Source organism: Apodemus sylvaticus, chromosome 17 (assembly GCF_947179515.1).
Source record: "Apodemus sylvaticus chromosome 17, mApoSyl1.1, whole genome shotgun sequence".
NCBI lineage: Eukaryota > Metazoa > Chordata > Mammalia > Rodentia > Muridae > Apodemus > Apodemus sylvaticus.
Window position 1 is genome coordinate 51384463 of NC_067488.1, and position 20725 is coordinate 51405187.

General features: G+C 43.4%; 1 protein-coding gene across 1 annotated transcript; it reads right to left on the reverse strand.

Annotated features, from left to right (window-relative positions):
- Positions 1-8743: 8743 nt before the first annotated feature.
- Positions 8744-12739, reverse strand: LOC127667601 (cytochrome P450 2D26). Its single transcript, XM_052160731.1, has 9 exons — positions 12492-12739; positions 11718-11889; positions 11302-11454; positions 11063-11223; positions 10260-10436; positions 9938-10079; positions 9574-9761; positions 9061-9202; positions 8744-8961 (listed from the first exon to the last, which is right to left on the reverse strand). Exons 1-9 carry the CDS (start codon positions 12678-12680, stop codon positions 8783-8785), a joined length of 1503 nt encoding a protein of 500 aa, XP_052016691.1. The 5' UTR covers positions 12681-12739; the 3' UTR covers positions 8744-8782.
- Positions 12740-20725: the final 7986 nt, after the last annotated feature.

Consider the following 20725-nt stretch of genomic DNA (forward strand, 5'->3'; position numbering starts at 1 on the left):
GCTTTGAGCTTTAGTAAAGTTTCTTTTACAAATAAGGGTGTCCATGCATTTGTAGCATAGATGTACAAAATTGAGAATTCTTCTTGGTAGATTTTTCCTTTGATGAGTATGAAGTGTCCTTCTGTGTCTATTTTGATGACTTTTGGTTGAAAGTCAATTTTATCTGATATTAGATAGATTAGATATTATTAGATTAGGTTAGCATGTTTCCTGGAAGCATTTGCTTGGAAAATCATTTTCCAGCCTTTTACCCTGAGGTAGTGTTTGTCTTTGACACTGAGGTGTGCTTCCTGTATACAGCAAAATGCTGGATCCTGTTTATGTATCCAGTCTGTTAGTCTATGTCTTTTTATTGGGGAATTGAGTCCATTGATGTTAAGAGATATTAAGGAATAGTGATTGTTGCTTCCTGTTATTTTTTATGTTATTTTTATATTTGTGTGGTTATCTTCTTTTGGGTTTGTTGAAAGAAGATTACTATCTTGCATTTTCTAAGATGTAGTTGCCCTCTATATTGGTGTTTTCCATCTATTATCTTTTGTAGGGCTGGATTTGTGGAATGATATAGTGTGAATTTGGTTTTATCATAGAATATCTTGGTTTCTCCATCTATGGTGATTGAGAGTTTTGCAGGGTATAGTAGTCTGGGCTGGCATTTGTGTTCTCTTAGGGTCTGTATGAGATCTTCCCAGGATCTTCTGGCTTTTGTGGACTCTGGTGAGAAGTCTGGTGTAATTCTAATAGGTCTTTCTATATATGTTTCTTGACCTTTTTCTCTTACTGCTTTTAATTTGTTTAGTATATTTGGTGCCAGTTTTGTTTCTGTTCTGGTCCAGTCTGTTTGGAGTTAGTTCTTCAGGCTTCATGAAGATTCATGGGCATCTCTCTCTTTAGGTTAGGGAAGTTTTCTTCTATAATTTTGTTGAAGATATTTACTGGCCCTTTAAACTGTAAATCTTCACTCTCTTCTATACCTATAAGCCTTAGGTTTGGTCTTCTCATTGTGTCCTGGATTTACTGGATGTTTTGGGTTACAAGCTTTTTGTATTTTCTGCCAGTGTGCCATATCCAAGTGGCACAGGGTGGTAGCTAACCACTCAGGAATGCAGAGAGGACAGTCAGCACAGGTAGTACCTCCCATGCTGCTCAGGGAATCATGCCCAGAACCCTCTGGCAGAAGCCCTCCAGTTTCTGTACCTGGCTTGGAACCATCCTCTACCACAGTGCACCCTACACAGGTGGCATGCTGCTCAGGGAATCATGCCCAGAACCCTCTGGCAGAAGCCCTCCAGTTTCTGTACCTGGCTTGGAACCATCCTCTACCACAGTGCACCCTACACAAGTGGCGCAGTGAGATCTCTTAACTACCCAGGAGTGCAGAGAGGCCTGACTGCACAGGTAGGACCACCCCTGCTGCTCAGAGAAAGTAGCCAGAAACCCTGAGGACACAAGAGCCTAGGATCAGCCTGGGACAGGAGTCCTCTGATTTTGCCTGCACCCAGAGCTGGTCAGGGATGCAGAGCTACATACCCAAATGCAACCACAAGAGAGCGGGTCTCCCAGGAACACAGATACAGAGGCTTGCATGACAGATAAGCCACAGTCAGAGACAGCAACACCAGCTAACACCAGAGATAACCAGATGGCAAAAGGCAAACACAAGAACATTACCAACAGAAACCAAGGCAACATGGCACCATCTGAACAAAGTTCTGCAACAACAGCAAGTCCTGGATACCCCAACACACCAGAAAAGCAAGATCTGGATCACTGTGGCAGAGGATGGTCCCAGGCTGGAGACAGAAACCTGAAGCCCATTTTGTCTTCAAAATCAGTACCACGTGGTCACTCTTACAAAGTCCATTACCAAGTACAGGTACTGCAGGAGGTACAACCTTGGCTATCTCTGGAACACAGCTTCTTTGTGCTCTCAGAAAACACTTCCCAGAAGATTTCACCTCAGTAATGCTTGTCACTTCTTAATCACGACTAATTTCTTAGCTCCAGCTAAGGAGCATAAACTGTGCTAGTAGTTTCTTTTATTAATGACTCTAAAGCCAGAGCCTGGTGGTCAAAGCAGTCCAATTCTGCTGCTTGCTGAGGATGGAACATGGCCCCCTTCTTTTATTACCTTATCACCAAATTTCTCTTTTCCATCTCCTACATAGATCAAGCTTGGCTGACATAGAACTTGCTCTGTAGACGTCTTTGAACTCAGACATCTATATGACTGTTTCCTAAGCACTGGGTTAAAAGGTGTGGGCCACCAAGCCTGGATTTAAGTTTTTCTTCACTTAGAACTTGTACTTTTCTAGGCTGGTCTTGAACTCAGAGATCTGCTTTTCTTTGCCTCTTGGGATTCAAAGCTTTAACCACCATGCCTGAATCTAAATTTAGCTGGGTGGAATCTTGCACCAAGTTCATTACTCCCTCACGGAGAATTTTTGGTGTTGCTTCTAGAAATTTGGCAAGCACTTGTTACTTGGCTCAAGGAAGTAAGCTCAGATGAGAATATTCCCATGTTGGCTAAGACAAAGCTCAAGGAAAAGTCAGCTGAGGAATGTGTGGCATTTCTTTTATCTTGATGATTGTAAAAGGTTAGTATTTATTGTGCTTGAAATTTTAAAGAACCCATGAAGTGATAGATATATCATTGGAAAGTTTTGCCTCAAAGATTGGCTAATAGCCCTATATTATGTCAAAAATTTGTCACTGCTTCAATACAAGAAGTTAGGACTTTGTATCCATCTGTGTATAATATTCATTATATTTTATTAGCTGATCCCTCTGAAAGAGACTTGCAAGCCTTTTCTCTTATACAACAAGCTTTAAAGTCTTAAGGATTAGTTGTTGCTCCAGAAAAGACTCAAAGACAATATACTTTTCAATATTTGGGACATCAGTTATATCCTTAACAAATTGTGGCACAGAAAATTCAAATAAGAAACAATAGTTTACTTCCTTTAAATTACTTTAAAAAGCTGTTAGGGGATGTTAATTGGCTAAGACCTCACCTTAAGCTCACCACATGAGGACTTAAGCCTCTGTTTTATATTCTCAAGGGAGATGCAAATCCCAGTTCCCCTCAACAATTAATTGCTATAGGCCAAATTGCCAGGAGCCATTCTCTCATAGATCTCAAAACCTCCTTTCATCTTACATGCTCAAGCTTGCTTTTAGAAGGAAAAATACTGACTTTCAAGTTTGCCAAGTAGCAAGTTGATCAGTACATACAGAGCTTACCTGAGTTGGTTAGAACAAACAGAGCTCACCTACAGTCAGGTTACTATAGCAATCTCTTTCCACTTCACCTCCTTGTGATCATTTTAGCTTGCCAGCATCCTTGAAATCCAGGCAGCTTTGTCATGAGATTCTGAGAGACAATTCTGAGAGACTACTTCCTAGAGACAATGTTTAGAGACAGTGCTTGCCCCCTGAGGGACTGTTCCCCAGAGACAATGTTTGCTCCCTCAGACCCCCTCCCTACACCCTGCTTGCTTTCCTTTATATTGTGGTGTGTAAAACAATAAAATTTGACACCTTGATCAGAATACTGTCTTGCTGTCTGTCTCTTGCATCTCTTGCCCCCCATTCTCTCCTAGGTAGTCCAGGGACCCTGTTGATTGTCCTGCAGGTGGGAACACCAAATAGCTTTGCAGAAAGTACAGGAAGCTATTAGTCAACAGCAGATACATTATATAGACTGATGACCAATTTTAGGCTGTTTGCATTCTTGCTACTTTGCATACACCCTCAGCAGTTCTTTAGAAGAAGAGATCATTAATGTGGATTCATCCCCAAAGAAAGTTTTAACACCCTATTATGAAGCTGTTACTGTATTGATAAAGAATTTTAGAATAGAATTAGGAAAGTATTTTGAGAAATAACCTGATGAAATATTTATTCCTTATTCTAAACAGCAATTAATTTGGTTATTGGAGAATAAAGATATTTGGCCTATTGAGTGTGCAAACTATCCAGGCAAAATTGATAATCATTATCTGAAAAACAGGTTGTTAAAATTCGCTCTATGCATACTTTTGTATTTCCTGTAATTTGCACATATATCCAATAGAGAACGTGCTTACTGTACTGTGTTTACATACAGCTCACCTAGTGAGAAAGCAGAATAGGTAATTGGATAACGTGTTTATTCTCTTGAGTTTCCCTCTGCTTCAGCATAAATAATTGGATTCTGTGCTGTAGCCACTGTTTTTGAAATGGTGACAAATTGTCTTAGTCAGGTTTTTATTCCTGCACAAACATCATGACTAAGAAGCAAGTTGGAGAGGAAAGAGTTTATTCCGCTTGCACTTCCACCAGCTGTTCATCACCAAAGGAAGTCATGTCTGGAACTCAAGCAGGTCAGGAAGCAAGAGCTGATGCAAGAGCCATGGAGTGATGTTTCTTTCTGGCTTGCTTCCACTGGCTTGCTCAGCCTGCTCTCTTATAGAACCCAAGATCACCAACCCAGGGATGGCACCACCCACAAGGGGCCCTCCCACCTTGATCACTAATTGAGAAAATGCCCCTCAGCTGGATCTCATGGAGGCATTTCCCCCAACTGAAGCTCCCTTCTCTGTGATAGCTCTAGCCTGTGTCAAGCTGACACACAAAACCAGCCAGTACACAAATTAAACTTTTAATTTGTATTGATAACTAATATATAGCTCATGGTTTGCAATTGCTTGAAACTGTTTCTTTTTTTAGGTACTGCTAATTCTCAAATTTTGCAATTATTTATGCAAATATAATTTAATTTAAGAGAATGTACTGTTCCTCACTTTATAGGACATTTAAGAGCTCATACTCACTTGCCCAGATCCCTTAGTGAGGGCAATGCTGTTGCCTTTATAAAAATATAAAGAGAGTGGGGGCATGTTCTATGGAAGTATAGTCAAGTATGGGGGAAGAGGGTGCCTCAGCAGGCATCCCTTCCCACTGAGAGACTAGCTGTAGGACAGTATAGTATAGAATACAGTTTATTTAGGTCATTGGAAGGGGAGTTAAGAGGGTTGTAGAGTCAGAGAAAGGCAGAGAAAGTAGAGAAGTAGAGGAGTAGAGGAGAAGAGGCCTCCATGAGCACCTGGAGAGAGAGGGGGAAAGGGAATGTGGACAGAGACAAGAGGGAAGTATAGAAACAGCAAGAATGCAAAGAAGCCCTTTTATAGCGAGTCATGCATACCAGGCTGTTGCCAGGTAACTGTTTGGCAGAGTATACCTGGATGTTGCCAGGGAAAGTGTGGGGCGAGGCATAGAAAGAATGCTAACAAATGCCACAGCAGATTTGCACACCAGGAAGATTATAGGCTTTACACAAGCACAATTAGCCAAACATTCTCATTTTTTACAGCATCAAAGTAGTAATAGCTTGAGATAACAATTCACTATTTCTAGAGAATGTGCACATCGTTGTAAAGACTTGCCCTGGATGTCCTTAATTAGCACATAATGGTGTAATCTTCAAGGACTTGTACAAGTTTTTAGCCCTTGTGGGACAGAGAACTTGGAGACTGTAGAAACTGTCTTTAAAAAACTAATCAAAGAAAGAAGTTGTAATGACCCTTATCTTTCATTAAATGTGAGCAGCTATTTGGACTCATTCATGAACTAGTCTGGAAATCAATCCAATATTGGAAAAAATAACAGCCTTCATTTAGAACACTAGCTCTGGACGTGTTCAGAGACATATTTGAAAATTGACAGCTGACTTGTATGAAGTTACATTTGTAGTGGATAAAATTGGATAAGATCTGGATTTTGAACAAGTATTACTGGATAAGTTAAGGCTCCTAATTTTTTAGGAGGATATGAATGTTACTCCTATTTCTGATTTTGGAAAAGTAAACTATGTATATGTGACTATTGATACCTTCTCAACCTTTCTTGCTGCAACTACTTTAACAGGAGAAGCAACTAAAAATGTAATTACTCATTGCCTACATTGTTTTTCTATGCTGGGTGTTCCAAATCAGATTAAAACAGATAATGGAACTGGCTATTGCAGTCAAACATTTGAGATGTTTTGTCAACAATTTAATGTTAGCCATATTACTGGGATTCCTTATCCTCAAGGACAAGGTATTGTGGAACAGGACTATGGAACTTTAAAACAATATCTTCATAAAATAAAGGGGGAATTATATCCCTGTACACCACAAATTTATTTAAATCGTGTTCTTATTATTTTAAAAGTTTGAAATGGATGCAAAGGAACTCTCTCCTAAGTGTTTATGGCACTCTGCAACTAGGCATTCTTATGCCTAGGTTAAATGAAAGGATCTACTTATGAGCATGTGGCATGGTCCCAATCAGGTATTACTATGGGGAAGAGGACATGTTTGTATTTTTTCCTCAGAATGTTGAAGGAGCATGGGAGCTACCAGAGTGATTGGATATTGGTGAGACAATATCCCCGCTGATGCTGGGACAAAGAATGATGACTATGAGCTTGCTAAGTGCTCTGACAATGGTGAGATGAAACTGTTTTGGGCATATGTCCCTGACCGACCTTTGCTTTCCTATATCCCAGACTTGACAACTTGCATTGCTTCAATTTTTAGAGTGTGTGTGACTAAGAACATGGAGAATGTAGAAACTGTCTTCAAAAAATTAATCAAATAAAGTTGTAATGACCCTTCTCTTTCCTTTAATGTGACAAGTTATTCAGACTCAATCATGAACTGGTCTGGAAATAAATCCAATATTGGAATAAAGAAAATAACACTGTTCACTTGGAATGCAGGCTCTGGAAATTTTCAGAAACATATTTGAAAACTGACAGCTGCCTCATGTATAGTTACACTTGTAATAGAAAAAAAATGGACAGGATCTGGATTTTGAACAAATACTATTGAATGTGTTAAGGCTCCTAATTTTTGATTAATCTATCATGTAAAAATTACTTTTGTTTCTTCTATGATATTTAATATAATTTGTATTGACTGTACACTTTCTAATTTTGTTAATGTGTTGAAATCTGGTGTGGCTGTGATGGTGGTCCATCAACCACCTTTTGTTTTATAGCCCATGAGTATTACAGGAAATTGGTATTCTGGGGGGAAAAAAGCTTTCAGATGCTGGAACAAGCGAGTCAGACTTTAAACAGAATTGAGAGTGTAGTGGGCTTGATTATTGCTGGTATGGCACTTTGATTGCATTAATAGCTTGCGCTTCGACACAAGAACTGAAGAAAGCTACTTTTGTTAATCATTTAGCAAAAAATGTTGCTAATGCTCTGAGTATTCAAGAAGATTTAGACAGACATTTGGAACGGTGAATTGATGCTCTTTATAGTACTACTCAAATTATTGGAGAAGAAGTTCAGATTTTAAGAGTAAGAAGCTCTGTTGAGTGTCACTCTAAATTCCAATGGATTTGTATCACTTCTAAAATTTACAGTGACAGTCAAAATAATTTGGAGAAAGATCAAAGATACTTGCATGGTGTTTTGCATCACTCCTCTGGATATTTTAACTTTGCATTCCGAGATTATGAATTTAAGGAATGCTGCCCCCACTGAGTTTTGATGCTGTGGATATTGCTGATAAAATTATTTATGGCCTGAGGTCAGTATTTCCATCTTGGTCAAGCTTCCAGAATGGCATATATAGCATGATCGTGTTAGCCCTTCTTGTCATGGATACTTTTATTCCTGGACATTGTGATAAGACTTGCCTTGTACAACATCAAATTTTTGATGGCCAAAATATATGGCTTGAAAATAAAAATGGATTCCATACAGAATTATTAATTGAACAGGCTAACAGTCAAAGACAGTTAAGATTCTGCACAGGTTCTTACCAACCGAAGACAGTTATGCATTGCTTTTGAAAAAATGCATATTTGATGAAAGGTAAGGAAGGCATTATTATCAGAAAAATCCAAGATAGGCACAGTCTTGTTAATGAAATAAAAATGGAGAGATGAGGCAAGCTTTTGGGACTGCTTCTAAAAATTTGGCAAATACTTCTCACTGGGATCAAGGAAGTAGGATCAGATAAGAATATTTACATTTGGGCTAAGGCAAAGTTCATGTAAAACTCTGCCTAGAAATGTGTGGCATTCCTTTTATCTTGATCATCCTGATTAAGTCCTAGAAACAGTGACCAGGGGGTATAAAAGTTGATGGGAGGAAAAATAAACCCACTTCAGCCTCATTCCTGGCTGGAGTTATGTTATAATGTTGTCTAATTGTCTTTTCCCCCCCAAATCCCCCTCCCTCCCTTGAGACCCTGTTGACTGACTGAACTGACTTAATCCCTCCCTTACTTCAATTCAATATTCTTGAACACAGGATTCACCTCCATTTCAAGCCCTGGTGCCCCTTTAATACTCAAACCATATATATTATGTTTTTCTTCTCTCAGTTTGCTATGCTTGTTTATAAAGCATATAAACTTTTGCATTTGCACTGTTCTTCATGGGATTTAAACTGAGAACAAAGTTTCTGCTGACCTCTTTTAAGATTTCCCTCATCAATGTAATTAATATAAATCTACCTTAGCCTCAGGTAAACTCATCAGACAAGGAAGGACTCATCAAATACCACAAAAAAAAAAAAAAGTCTCTAGTCCTAGGCCTAATACTAACATTCTTCTCCACTAAAACATCTTGGGCTAAGACTGCAAAATACAAATCGATATGAGCAACAAAGTCTTTTATATTCTGACTAGGGCAAAGGGGTATGGGTTAGACCAATAATCAAAGTTGCAGACACAGAACTTGTTTATTAGACATCAACCAGCCCAAACTGGGGAGAAGTGTGGAGCCAATGCCCCTGCTAGCGAACCACTGCACACAACTGGTAGGGCTCTGGAGTAACTGGCAGTGCATAAATGCCTTGGTCGCTGGGCCTGGGCTGTCCAGCAGGCACCGAGAAGCTAAAGCGCTGCAGGAGGCAGGTGAAGAAGAGGAAGAGTTCCATGCGGGCCAGGGGCTCCCCCAGGCATGCTCGGCGGCCTGTGGGTGGGAGAGGGTTCAGTCAGTCTGGGACCTGATTGGGGCTCCACCCTTCAAGGCACCCTGGGGACAGACAGGCAGCCAGGCCTCCCCAGGCACCTGCAGAGAAAGGCATGAAGGCCTCATGCTTCACAAAGTGGCCCTGGGCATCCAAGAAGTGTTCAGGATGGAAGCGGAGGGGCTTCTCCCAGACAGTCTCATCCTTCAGCACGGAGGACAGATTGGGGATGAGGGTCGTCCCCTGGCAGGAGGCACATGGTGTGAACATGGACTGGGGTGGGGCTGCCTAGACCCTGGCCACCAGTTCACATGCACAGTCTCTACCTCACACACTGGATCCTTTCATTCAACCTCAACCCCAGAGCCTCTCAGCAGCTTCTCTGGTACCATCCAAGGCCCTGTGACAAAGTTCCTGTCTGTAGTGCTTCCTAAGACCCCTGAAGCTCATTTCACTGGACTTCCTCTTCTCCAGGGAATTTTGGGCAATGGCTGCAGTGTATTCACCCCCAGCTACATCCTGTCCCCATGTGGAAATCCAGGGTGTGGTGTTCTTGGTCTTTATCACCCTTGTTTGCCTAGTGGTGATTCTGGGACCAGGGTGGCCATGCCTACCTTGGGGATGAGGAAGCCTTGGAATTTAATGTCACGGGATGTCATATGGGGTACATTTGTTGGGACAATGTCTGCAAAGCGCTGCACCTCATGAATGACTGCATTGGTGAAGGGCATGCGGGCCTGGTCTGCCATCTCTGGACGCCGCACCTGCCCTATGACCTCATCAATCTCCTGGTGGACACGGCCTGGATAGATAGAATTTCTTCAGTGAAAAAGCAGCTCATCCTTGCACTTGTACCATTGACTTAATAAAATAGATAAGACTCCCATCAGTCTTGTGGAAGCCTAGGTCAAGCTAATGCTGGAGCCACTAGTTTCTCAAATGCTTCTTGCCCTCCCTCCCAGCCCTAGCCAGGCTCACGCTGCACATCTGGATGCAGGATCATGAGCAGCAGGGCCCAGGACAGTGTGGTTGAGGTGGTCACCATCCCCGCCATGAACAGGTCAATAACCACCATGCGCAGGTTCTTCTCATTGAAGGTGCTCTCAGGATTCCCCTTTACCTGGGCCGGGTAGAAAGTGTGGGCTCAGTAGGGAGAAGTCCCACAGTGGCCTCCCACTGTTTCCTGGAAGCCCAGGGGCTGAGTTACTTGGTGATGCAAAGGATATCACACATCTGGCCTCACAGCGCACAGGACCTCAACCCACAGCCCCTGGCCACATCTCTTGGAAATGCCAATCACCTTCTCCATCTCTGCTAAAAAGGCATCAGTCAGGTCTTGGGGTGGCTGGGCAGGATCCCAGGTTGTCTTGTGCTCAATTAACATCTTATCCACTAAGTCTATAAATGAATTCAACTTGGGGAAGGCTTTGCCAGGCAGCCCAGGGATGTGAAGAAGCACTGGGATTGCGTTCAGCACCTGTGGGAGAAACAAAACAGGTCTAGTTGTTTTTATTTCTAATTAAGAATTCCTTATTTTATTTGTGTGTCGGTGTGTGTGCATACATGTGTTTGCATGTACACTATCAAATGTGTATAGAGGCTCATATTTGGTTATGAGAACAATGTATAGAGTAAATTCTGTTATATGAGACTCAGAGATCCAGCTCATGTCTACAGGCTTGATTGGTAAGCTCCTTTACCCACTGACCATCTATCTCTTTTGCCCCTGAGTACTGTTTCTCCTCAGTGTTTACCAGGATCAGTCACAGTTCTCAGCCTCTTCCACAATGGACTCAGGATCTGTTTGTCCCTATCCATCACCTGTTCCTTCCTCAGTTCTAGCCTGCATGCTCAGGGTGAAGATAATAAATATTCTACTCTTCAAATATAACAGGTTTGTGTGGTTTCCCTGCAGGCTCGCCCCCTTTCCAGAGCCATTGACCTTGGTCTGACCCTCCCTTCCACTTACCTGAGGTTTGTCAATGTCCAAATCTTTCTCCCTGCCCTTGACTGTCACCAGGCCCTGACCCAACCACCTTGAATTCATACTTATTCTGATAGAATTTATAGAAGTGGCTATGCCCACTGCTCTGAGCCACATACCTCTGCAGTGAAGCCTGTGTCCTCTCCAAAGCTTTCCTTCAACGTTTGGAGCATCTTGTTGAAGAAAGGGTCTTCGTACTCAAACCGACGAGCATAAACAAGGGAGGCAATCACATTGCTCACAGCTTTGCTCAGGTGGGGGCTGGGGTTGAAGGGATGTTCTAGGAGCAGAGATGCAAGCAAGTCATGACATTGCTCGTCAGTCCCTGCCCACACTCTCCATCTCAAACAGCACCCACCTGCCTCCTTGGTGAAGGCATCACAGAGGTGGCTGGCCTCCTCTGTCACCCACTGCTCCAGAGATTTCTTGCCCAGGCTGAAGTCACGCAAGGTGGACACAGAGAATCTCCTCTGCTCTCGCCACTCAGGCCCGTAAGGTGCAAGGATCACACCTGCAGGTACATCTGTGTATAACTAAGGCTACCTAGCTATGCTGTCTCCTCTGTTCCCAACATTTCACTGTGGTCAGTCTTAGCAGTCAGTGCCCAACACTTTTCTAAAACATATTGGTACCTTCCATTCTGTAGGCTCCACCCTCCATCCCAGTGTCTTCTCTTGCATTGCCTGACCATTTCCTCTTCATTAGGCCTATCCATAATCTGCTCACCCTCTCAGGCCCTGCTCTCCCTGCCTTATCCACACTATAGATCTTTGCCTTTTGATTTGTGCCCAAAGCCCAGGTGATTATAAATGGGCAGCAGGGGGCGATCAGCAGTGTCCTCTCCATAGGTCACCAGCAGTTCCCGCACTGCCTTCAGTCCATTGATCACAATCACGGGCTTCCATGCCATCTGCAGGCTGAACACATCACCGTAGCGGTTTTGAAGCTGAAAGAGTGGGACAGAGCACTTAGGAAGTAGAGGTCCCCAGCAAAGGGGAAGGTCAATACTCCTCACACAAGTCTCTGGCTCTCTGTCTCTGTGGTTGTCTCTCTCTCTCTCTTTCTGTCTCTCTCTCTCTCTCTCTCTCTCTCTCTCTCTCTCTCTCTCTCTCACGCACACACACACACTCACACAGTACTTATTGAACCTTGTTTCGGACATATTCTGGGCAAATGCTCCATCACAGACCTACATTCCTAGCCTATGATTGGGGCACCTTGTCACTTGGTGACCATATCTTCTCAATTCAGCAAAGAACTCATAGCAAATATTATCATTCAGCTGTGACTCAGCCTGAGCAAGGTCCTTGGGCCCCTTCATACTCCACCATACAAGAAGAAATTCAGGTTCCTGAGATGGGCAGCCAGGCCTGAGACCACATAGCAGGAAGAGACTATTGCACACACGCCCCCCCCTTCACTTTGTCTTCCCAACAACTCTTTTTTTCTCATGGGGGCCATCTTCCCATCTTTTCTGGGGCTTCAGCACCACGATGTGCTGCCTGGGGTGCTCTGACCTCTTCTGTACTCCACCACCACCTCTCTCACCTTGTACAAGCTGTATGGCAAGTTCTCAAAGTCCACCTGCAGCAGGTTTCCCAGCCCAGGGAGTGGCACAGGGCCTGGAGGGTAGTGGGCAGTCCAGAATTTGCGCCGATGCACCAGGTCCACCAGAAGAAAGAAGATGGCTGTAAATATGACCATAGCCCATAGGTCATCTCCAATCAGCAGCCCCATGGCTGCCCACTGCTTCCAGGCTTTTGAAGGAATACTCGTTGCAGACACTTAGAATCAGAAAAGATCCTCTTATGACAGACTGGGAACCTGGTCCCTGATAAAGGAGGTAAGGCTGCACTTTGTTCTCTGCCTTGAGCCAAGTAGCTGTGTTAATGTTCAAACAGAGCCTCTATGGGGGGAAGGGTGTGTCAGAAAAATCCAGGGGAAGTCAACAACAGAGGTTCCTGCCCTTTCTTCTCTCCTGTAGTGCTTATCCAGGGGAGTGGCATTGATAACTCCACAGAGAGCTGCATAGTGGTTATGTTGGGCATATGTGAGCACAGCAGGCACAAAACCATGGACCCTGCCTCAAGGTGCAGTGGTCATAGACTGATTTGCCACATGGTCAAATATCTGAGGGGCCTGAGGACACTTTCTCAGAATGGAACAAGACCTTTTGGAGGCTTCATGGAACCCTTGGCTAGTAGGACACGAGGTCTGACTGACACCAGGGGCACTGTCACTGTGAAGCAAGGGCCACTGAAGTGGCTTCTGTGGCTAGCTGATGAAGGTGAGGGAGAGGCAGTGTGAAGAAGGAGGCGCCAGCCTGTGGAACCTGGAGAACAGGTGGAAGGTCATTCAACTCTCGAGGGAAGCCAAATTCAAAACCTGGGAACTTCTTAGCTCTCAGCTTTCAAAGCTGAACATTTGTTACCAACTTCAATAGAATCCTGGAAAGGCCAGCTAGGAGTCCAGGTGGTTGTCAAATGGAGACCACTATCTAATTTTATTCACTCTTGGCTTCTTGTTATATCAAGCTCTGGACAAATAGTCATCTAAAGAGGGATGGAAAGGTGTCTTCTTCATGCCACATGGGCAGTGTTTTTGAGATACTTGTGAATACTGCCACACACAGGGATATAAGACTATCCTGGAGGCTCAAAGAGCACATTGTTTTCAGGACACAAGGAACTAACAGACACTGCAGGACAAAGCACCCAACTGTGACAGCAAATGCCACTGACTGGTTTTGTGGTGAGGGGTGGTGAGAAGACGGTAGCTGCAGCCCCTGAGGTTGTGTGTTTCATTCTGAAGCTGCTAATTTAATCAACGGAAGGCCAGACTCAGAACCTGGAAGCATCTTAGGTCAGATCTGAGAAAGCTGAGAAACTGTCAATAATTGTTGAGAGTCCCAGAGGCCTATAGGTTGGACCAAGTACTTCTCACAGGATGGCCTGCCTCTTTTTCACCCTTGGTTTCTTGGTGGGTCAGTTGTGCCCCTGACAGTCTTCTACATGGAGAGAGGTAAAACAGTGCTTCCCTCATGCCAGAGGTCTGTGGGCTGGGTGGGCAGGTTCCCTCCCCACACCCCAACCCCCATCTCACTGCATGTTCCTGCCTATTCCTCTTGGCCCTGCCCAGCTGAATTATGGTCAGATGGCAACTTGGAATGATGAATATCAAGTTTTCTCTAGCTTCATCCTGGCCCATAAGGAACTGCTACACAGTACAGGAGCCAACATAGGTACATGACAGTGGTGGGAGATGTGAGACAACTGATATGCAGTTACTGAAAGCTTAGGCAGGTAAGTTTCTTCTGGGATGACACAGGATCAAGCAAAACAAGTATATGGAGGTTAATACAGGACCGTCCCTCCTGTAGCAGTCTCTACCTCTTTGGGGTGTCATATATGGTGCTGACTGGGTGGTGGCCTCCAATGTGGGATGGAACAATTCAGGCCTGATTTTGCTGCTATACGGAAGTGAGCCCTGTGAGATGAGTATATAGATAGGTGCAGGGTGTCATACACTGTATGCTCTAAAGAGTGCCCTGGTTTCTTACCAGCTCTTGGGAGAAACCTGGATGCTCTGCTAACCACTGTTAGCATCCCTTCATCCTCACAGCCATGTGGACAACTGTGGTCTGTCAGGATCATGTGCCTTTAGGGGGACTGGGGTCTGAACAGTCATGTCAGCAGCACAGGTGTGCCATGTCCACAAGAGGAAGCTGAGTCCCTTGCCACCAGTGAGCAGCAGCGCTCCCAGGTTTGCAATTCTCTGAACGCATGTCAACAGGTAATTGATCGCTGTCCTTTGGACTCCACTGAAAGAGGATAGATGCAACCTGGGCGCATCTCCCCTGAACTCTGTTTATTTCCCTTCCTGCCATCACTCTGCCTTGTTTCATTGAAATGACCACCAGCAGTGAGTCTCAAAGCCATCTCTAGGTGTTCCTTCTTTCCCTAAGCATCCTGGGAAGTGGGAAGTGACTCATTAGGATGATTGTGACTCTTGAGTGTCACCTTTGGAAAGCTTAGTTGGGGCAAAGTTTGGCTAGTGGTTGACTAGGGTTGGTGACACTTTCATCCCCAATGGTTACTGTACCCCTCATGGTGCAAGGTCATAGCAGAACTGTGGTCCATTAGCACAGGCTGTTACCTATGAAATCTCAAACCACAGAACCAATGCTTGAGATGATGCAGTTGGCAAGTAAAGAAATGTAAAATATTGTGAATCAACCTCAGATATAATTCCTGGATTTTTTTTATTCCTAAAATGCACACAAACTGCTGAGCAGATGCATGACATGGGCCAACCTACATTTCCACCTCCCATGCTGAAGAAGTAGTTGCAGTTGGCAAAATTGTTCTGGAATCTAGATAGGGCCTGTGACTTATAATCACAAAGAACATAGTCCAAGGGGTTGGGGTGTGGGGCAATGCCCAGCAACCATGAATCAGGTTCCCCTGTGGCACTGTTTACTTGTAGGTGGGGCAGGGTCATCAGCCTCATGAAAATCTGAACTCAAATGAAATATGACAGTGGGCACAGCAGTGGCTCTTGGTTCTGAGCATGTCTCACCTGAGACAAAAGATCCCAGGTAGGAAGAAAGAGCATGATCTTTGATCATAGATGATATAATTGTGCATACAGAAAACAGGGAATGTTTCACAATACCATCTGAGAACATCAAACAATTTCAGCAAAGGCAAAAAGTCAACACACAAAAAAACACTCGTTCTTTCCAAATCTAACAATGATATGCTATATGAAATAACAATGAATAAAAATTTAAAGAGAATAGAATGGCAAGCAGTATTACACATAAACTAGCATCAAAAAGAGTAACTATGCTAGGACAGGGTAGTGACTCTTACAGTACAGTGCTTGATGTGTAAGCTGAGGACATGAGTTCATTTCCTAGCATCTAGATTCTCCAAACACTTCCACAATCCCAGTGCTAGGGAGGCAGAAAAGGGAGGATGCCCAGAGCTGCTGGTGAGTCAGTCTACCTCATGGAGTGGGCTCCAAGTTCAATATGGTGGAGAGGGACTCAAGAAGATATTCAACCTGACCACTGGCTTCAACACAGAAATGAAGATGTTCACACATGTGCATTCATTTCCTTATATTTCACACACACACACACACACACACACACACACACACACACACACACACACACATACAAAATAAATAACCTACAAAATCATCAGAAGTAACTGAACAATATGTAAATGGAATGCATCAAAGAAGTAAAAACATCTTTTGCTTTGTTTTTGATGTTTGAGACAGGGTTTCTCTGTGTAGTCCTGGCTGGCCTGACTTTACTCTGTAGACCAGGCTGGCCTTGAACTCAAAAAGACGTGCCTGCCTCTGCCTCTTGAGTGCTGGGATTAAAGGAGTGCACCAGCATTGCCTGACTAAAGAAGTAAAAATTTAAAGAGAATATTAAAACAGGAAGCCTTGCTTTGTTGTTCATGAACTGGAAGGAATGGAATCTAAGCAGTACATGCAATTCCTACCAGATTACAAAATCCCTAAAAATTTATATGGAATATCAAGAGACCACAAATGCTGCAAAAGATTTTCAAAAAACTGATAGTTTGGAGGTAAAGATGGCTTAATTGGTAAACAACTTGCTACCTAAACAGAAGGACCTTAGTTCACATCCCCAGGACCCAGCAATGCTTGTAATCCAGCACTGTACCTGGGGAGACAGAAAGACCCTGGGCTTTACTACCTCTAGCCACATTGGTGAGATCCAGATTCAGAGAGCAGCCCTGTATCTAAAAGCAAAATGAAAAGTGTATAATTTCTGTCTTAGTATGTACCAGGGTTCATGACAGGGCCAAATCCCAGAAGACCCACTGTATAAGCCACAATGCACTTCACACGCTAACCTACATGACAGTACCATGGAATGATGCAGAGCTTTAGACATTCATCCTTGAGAAACTGGAGCCAGCTGACAGCTATAACTAGTTCCTGACCATCATCCCCCAGAGGTTCTTGCTGACACAGTTGGGCTAAGAGGGTAACAATCAAAATCTGGAGTATGCAAAGTGTGTGATACATTCTTGTGATCTCAATACTTAGGGTTTTGAATTATGTTTAGAGACTACCCAGGACTGCCTGAGCAACCTAATGAGACATCATTTCAATGAACAAGTCAAACAAGACTAAAATGTATGAGGAGTGGTTACCACTGAGAATGCACCACTTTTGATATAATTCAGCCAAAATATCCTGTCATACCAATGTTCTGTATTATGTATATGACCCTAATCATAGTACTATGCAAAGAAGATATACACCAAAGGAGACCTCCTAGAAATCAGCCCTCAAGGACAGTCATGTGACCCATGTCTTTCAATGAAAGGCCACATGTATGTAGTAGTATAACATCATAATCGTGCTGAACTATTTCTTTCTCCCACCCACACTGTACTTATACAGTTCCTATCAGATTACAATTCCTAAAATTTGTATAGAGTATCAAGAGACCACACATGCTGCCAAACAGCTTCAATGCCACTGTCACCATTCCCTGTGCATTCAGTGTAGTGACATGCTTGGTAGCCTCAGAGCAGCAGGCTCTTCCTTCCACTGCTTGTATACAGTAGGACCCACCATTTAAGTCTGAATTGCTAAGACTCTGTGAACTGCATGAGGAAATTGCCTAGTGTACTTTCCAGAGTGAGTACCTGGTGTAATATATATGGTCAAATGATGAGTTCCATACAGAAAACAGTTTTAGCAAGAAATGGCACTGGGAAACCCAATAAGAATGAAGCTTGGTGAAAAGCTAGTAACACACACAAAAATGAAGTTTAAATGGATCAAAGACCTGAAAGTACAGGCTCACCCATAAACTTCGAGAAAACGCCTTGGGACAGAAGCTTCAGTACTGAGTTGTTGGTGGCCGCTTGCATAGGACACAGTAGCACGCATATCAAAGAACTGAAGACAAGGTGAGTGAGTGAGACAGGGTTTCTCTGTCCTAGAACTCCATCTGTAGACTAGGCTGGCCTCAATTCAGAGATCCACCTGCCTCTGCCTCCCACATGCTGGGATCGAAGGTATCCACCACCACTGCCCAGCCAAATTGGTTTTTTAATAGCTAATAACTTCTGTGTCTCACAGGTCACTGCCTGGTTGATGAGATGACTTGGTGGTGAACACCTGCAACCTGGCCCAATCTGAGTTCGATCTCTTGGAGCCACATTATGGAAAGAATGTTCCATTTCCTTCTGGTTGAGCCCACTTCTTCTTACCTCTGCCTGCACATGTGGCACACACACACCTAAATAAAAAAATAAATGTTCTTTAAAATGGTCATTGTCAAAAGAGGGGAAGAGAAAACACAGGAGGGGGAAACATGACAATCCAGATGTGACAAGACAGTAATACTCAGAAATAAAAATATGTGTCAGATATCTGAAGCAAATATGAGCCAAAGGCTTACACAGACATGTCTGCAAAGCAAACAACCAATAAGCACATAAACAATGCCCAATGTCATTTATTATTAGGACAATGAGGCCATAACTACACTGTTACATTCATTAATGTGGCTTCTATCCAAACAGTCTTAGAAACACAGGCTTCCAGGAGGAGAGCTTGCAAAGCCTTGTGTATTCTTCACAGAGTATAAATGGGCACTGAGGACAATTGTAACTCTCCAACAAAACTAAGGATATCATCACCCAGGAGTTCCCTCGAACATAGAGAAGGAAAAGGAGGTTCCCAGAAAGGATCGTTGGACATCCATGCTCACAGCCACATAGTTCACAAGTGTCCACTGACGGATGAGTGCATAAGCAAAAACCATGGAGCAGTAGCAGTAGTTCCCCTTTTCTACAGGACGAATCCCCAAGACCACCCTAAAATGGCTGACAGAACTAAACCATAAAGCATACTATGGCTTTTCTTATGCACACTGAACTATAATAAAGATCAAGTGCTACATTAGTGAGGCAGCAAGAACTCAACAGTATGCACAGAGAAATGATGGCAATAGAGACAATGGGAGCCTTTGAACATGGTCTCTCAAGTTGCTGCACAACTTCTCATGGGATGATAGGAGACGACACCCTGTCCAGGTGACGAGGTGAGAAGGACAGGCATTGTGATGTGACATTAGTTCTCTGTGGCTTTATTCCTTACATGCTGACACTTTGACCCTGCGTTAAAGGTGATAACAGAGCCCTCTGTAAAGTGATCATCTGTTGGAGTGACCAATAAATCAGTATACTGTAGAAGCTGAATATTTTGGAAAAGGCCTCATTCACGTACATAGTGAGTGTGACTGAAGAGGTCAAATGCAATCATGTATTATTGTGACTCAAAAATCTAAAGATGAAAATGTTTCAAATTTTCTATGTAATGTTTTTAGATGGTGGCTGTCCAAACAACTAAATAAAATGAAGAGAAGAGTAGATTTTGTGGACTACTATATATTTATACAATGAAATGTTGTTTTACCCTTAAACAAGAGTACTGAAATCAGCTACATACAAGGTGAATGAACCTGAGGTGAGATAAACTACCCACAAAAGAAAATGAAATATGGGATTCCACTATGTAAATTCAGATAAACCCAGTGGTTGTTAGCAGCTGGATGGGGTAAGGAATGGAGAACTATTGTTTAAAAACAGGGGTTCAGGGTATTTTTCCTTTTAAATTGACTTCTGCCTGCAGTCATTGATGGGTGTGTCTGTGTGGGTTAGGTGTCACTTGGTGGACATCAGCACAGGTGTCTCTTCTTCCTTGCTGCCTCTCTTATTACTCACTGTTAGTTATTGTGTGTAGGAGAGGCAGACAGCTCTTAAATTCTCCATACAGCTCCCATTAGCCTCATGCACTGCATGCCACTGATCTTGCTATACAGTACACTCATTTTCCTATCATCCAAGTCATTCGTTATGGAGGAGTGATGCAGTTAGCTAAGTGCTGACTGTAGATTGTTGTCTGAGAGCCCAACAGGTATGAATTGAAGCTGAACCAGGAAAGCAAATGGCTGTCTTAATACTTGTTTATTATACATCAATCTGGACTTCTTACCCCTGCTGGTGTATGACTGTACACAGCTGGTAGGAGCTTGGGCTAACTGGAAATGTTAAAGTTGCCATGATCACTGTGCTGGACTGTCCAGTGGACACCAAGAAACTAAAGGAAGGGGCTCTCTGAGGCCGGCGAAGCAGCCTGGAAGTGAGCTCAATCAGCCTGGGATTTGGCTCCATCGTCCGATATCCTAGAAAAGGTGTGGAGATGCAGGTAATCTAGACACTTGCTGAGTATGGCATGAATGTTTCTTGCTTTATAAGGTGGCCCTCAGATTCCAGAAATGTTCAGGATGGAGACTGGTAGGGTGTCTCCCAGGAGCTCTCATTCTTCAGCACCAAGGACAGGTTGGTGATTAAGTGTCTCCTGGCAGGAGGCACAGAGTATGATAAACCTTGGGTCAATGGGAATACCAAAATCCTACCTGCTAAGTTTATAGCATAAACTGCATCTAGAAGCTTCTTGCTACCTTAGAAGAGCCCTGTAGTTCTCCTTGCCCAACCCCTTGACTATGCTTTCTACAATCCTGTCACTTGATTTCATTTGTTATCCCACTTCCCTGGGAACTCTGAGGGCAATGGCCAGAGTGTACAACCACTCGTATCAATATGCTGGAAATTCAGAATTTGGTGTGGCTATGCTAGGGAGGAGAGTCCATACATAATCTCTCTCTCTCTCTCCTCCCTCCCTCCCTCTTATTCCCTTCCTCCCTCTCTTTT

Bases quoted from the DNA above. Each gene is read 5' to 3' on its own strand.
- LOC127667601 (XM_052160731.1), bottom strand. From the start codon at position 12,680: ATGGGGCTGCTGATTGGAGATGACCTATGGGCTATGGTCATATTTACA. The intron at 9,762-9,937 runs GTGAGCCTGGCT...CTATCTATCCAG, and splicing joins CCTGCATCCAGATGTGCAGC to GCCGTGTCCACCAGGAGATT. The intron at 9,203-9,573 runs GTAGGCATGGCC...GCCTCCTGCCAG, and splicing joins AAGGCTTCCTCATCCCCAAG to GGGACGACCCTCATCCCCAA.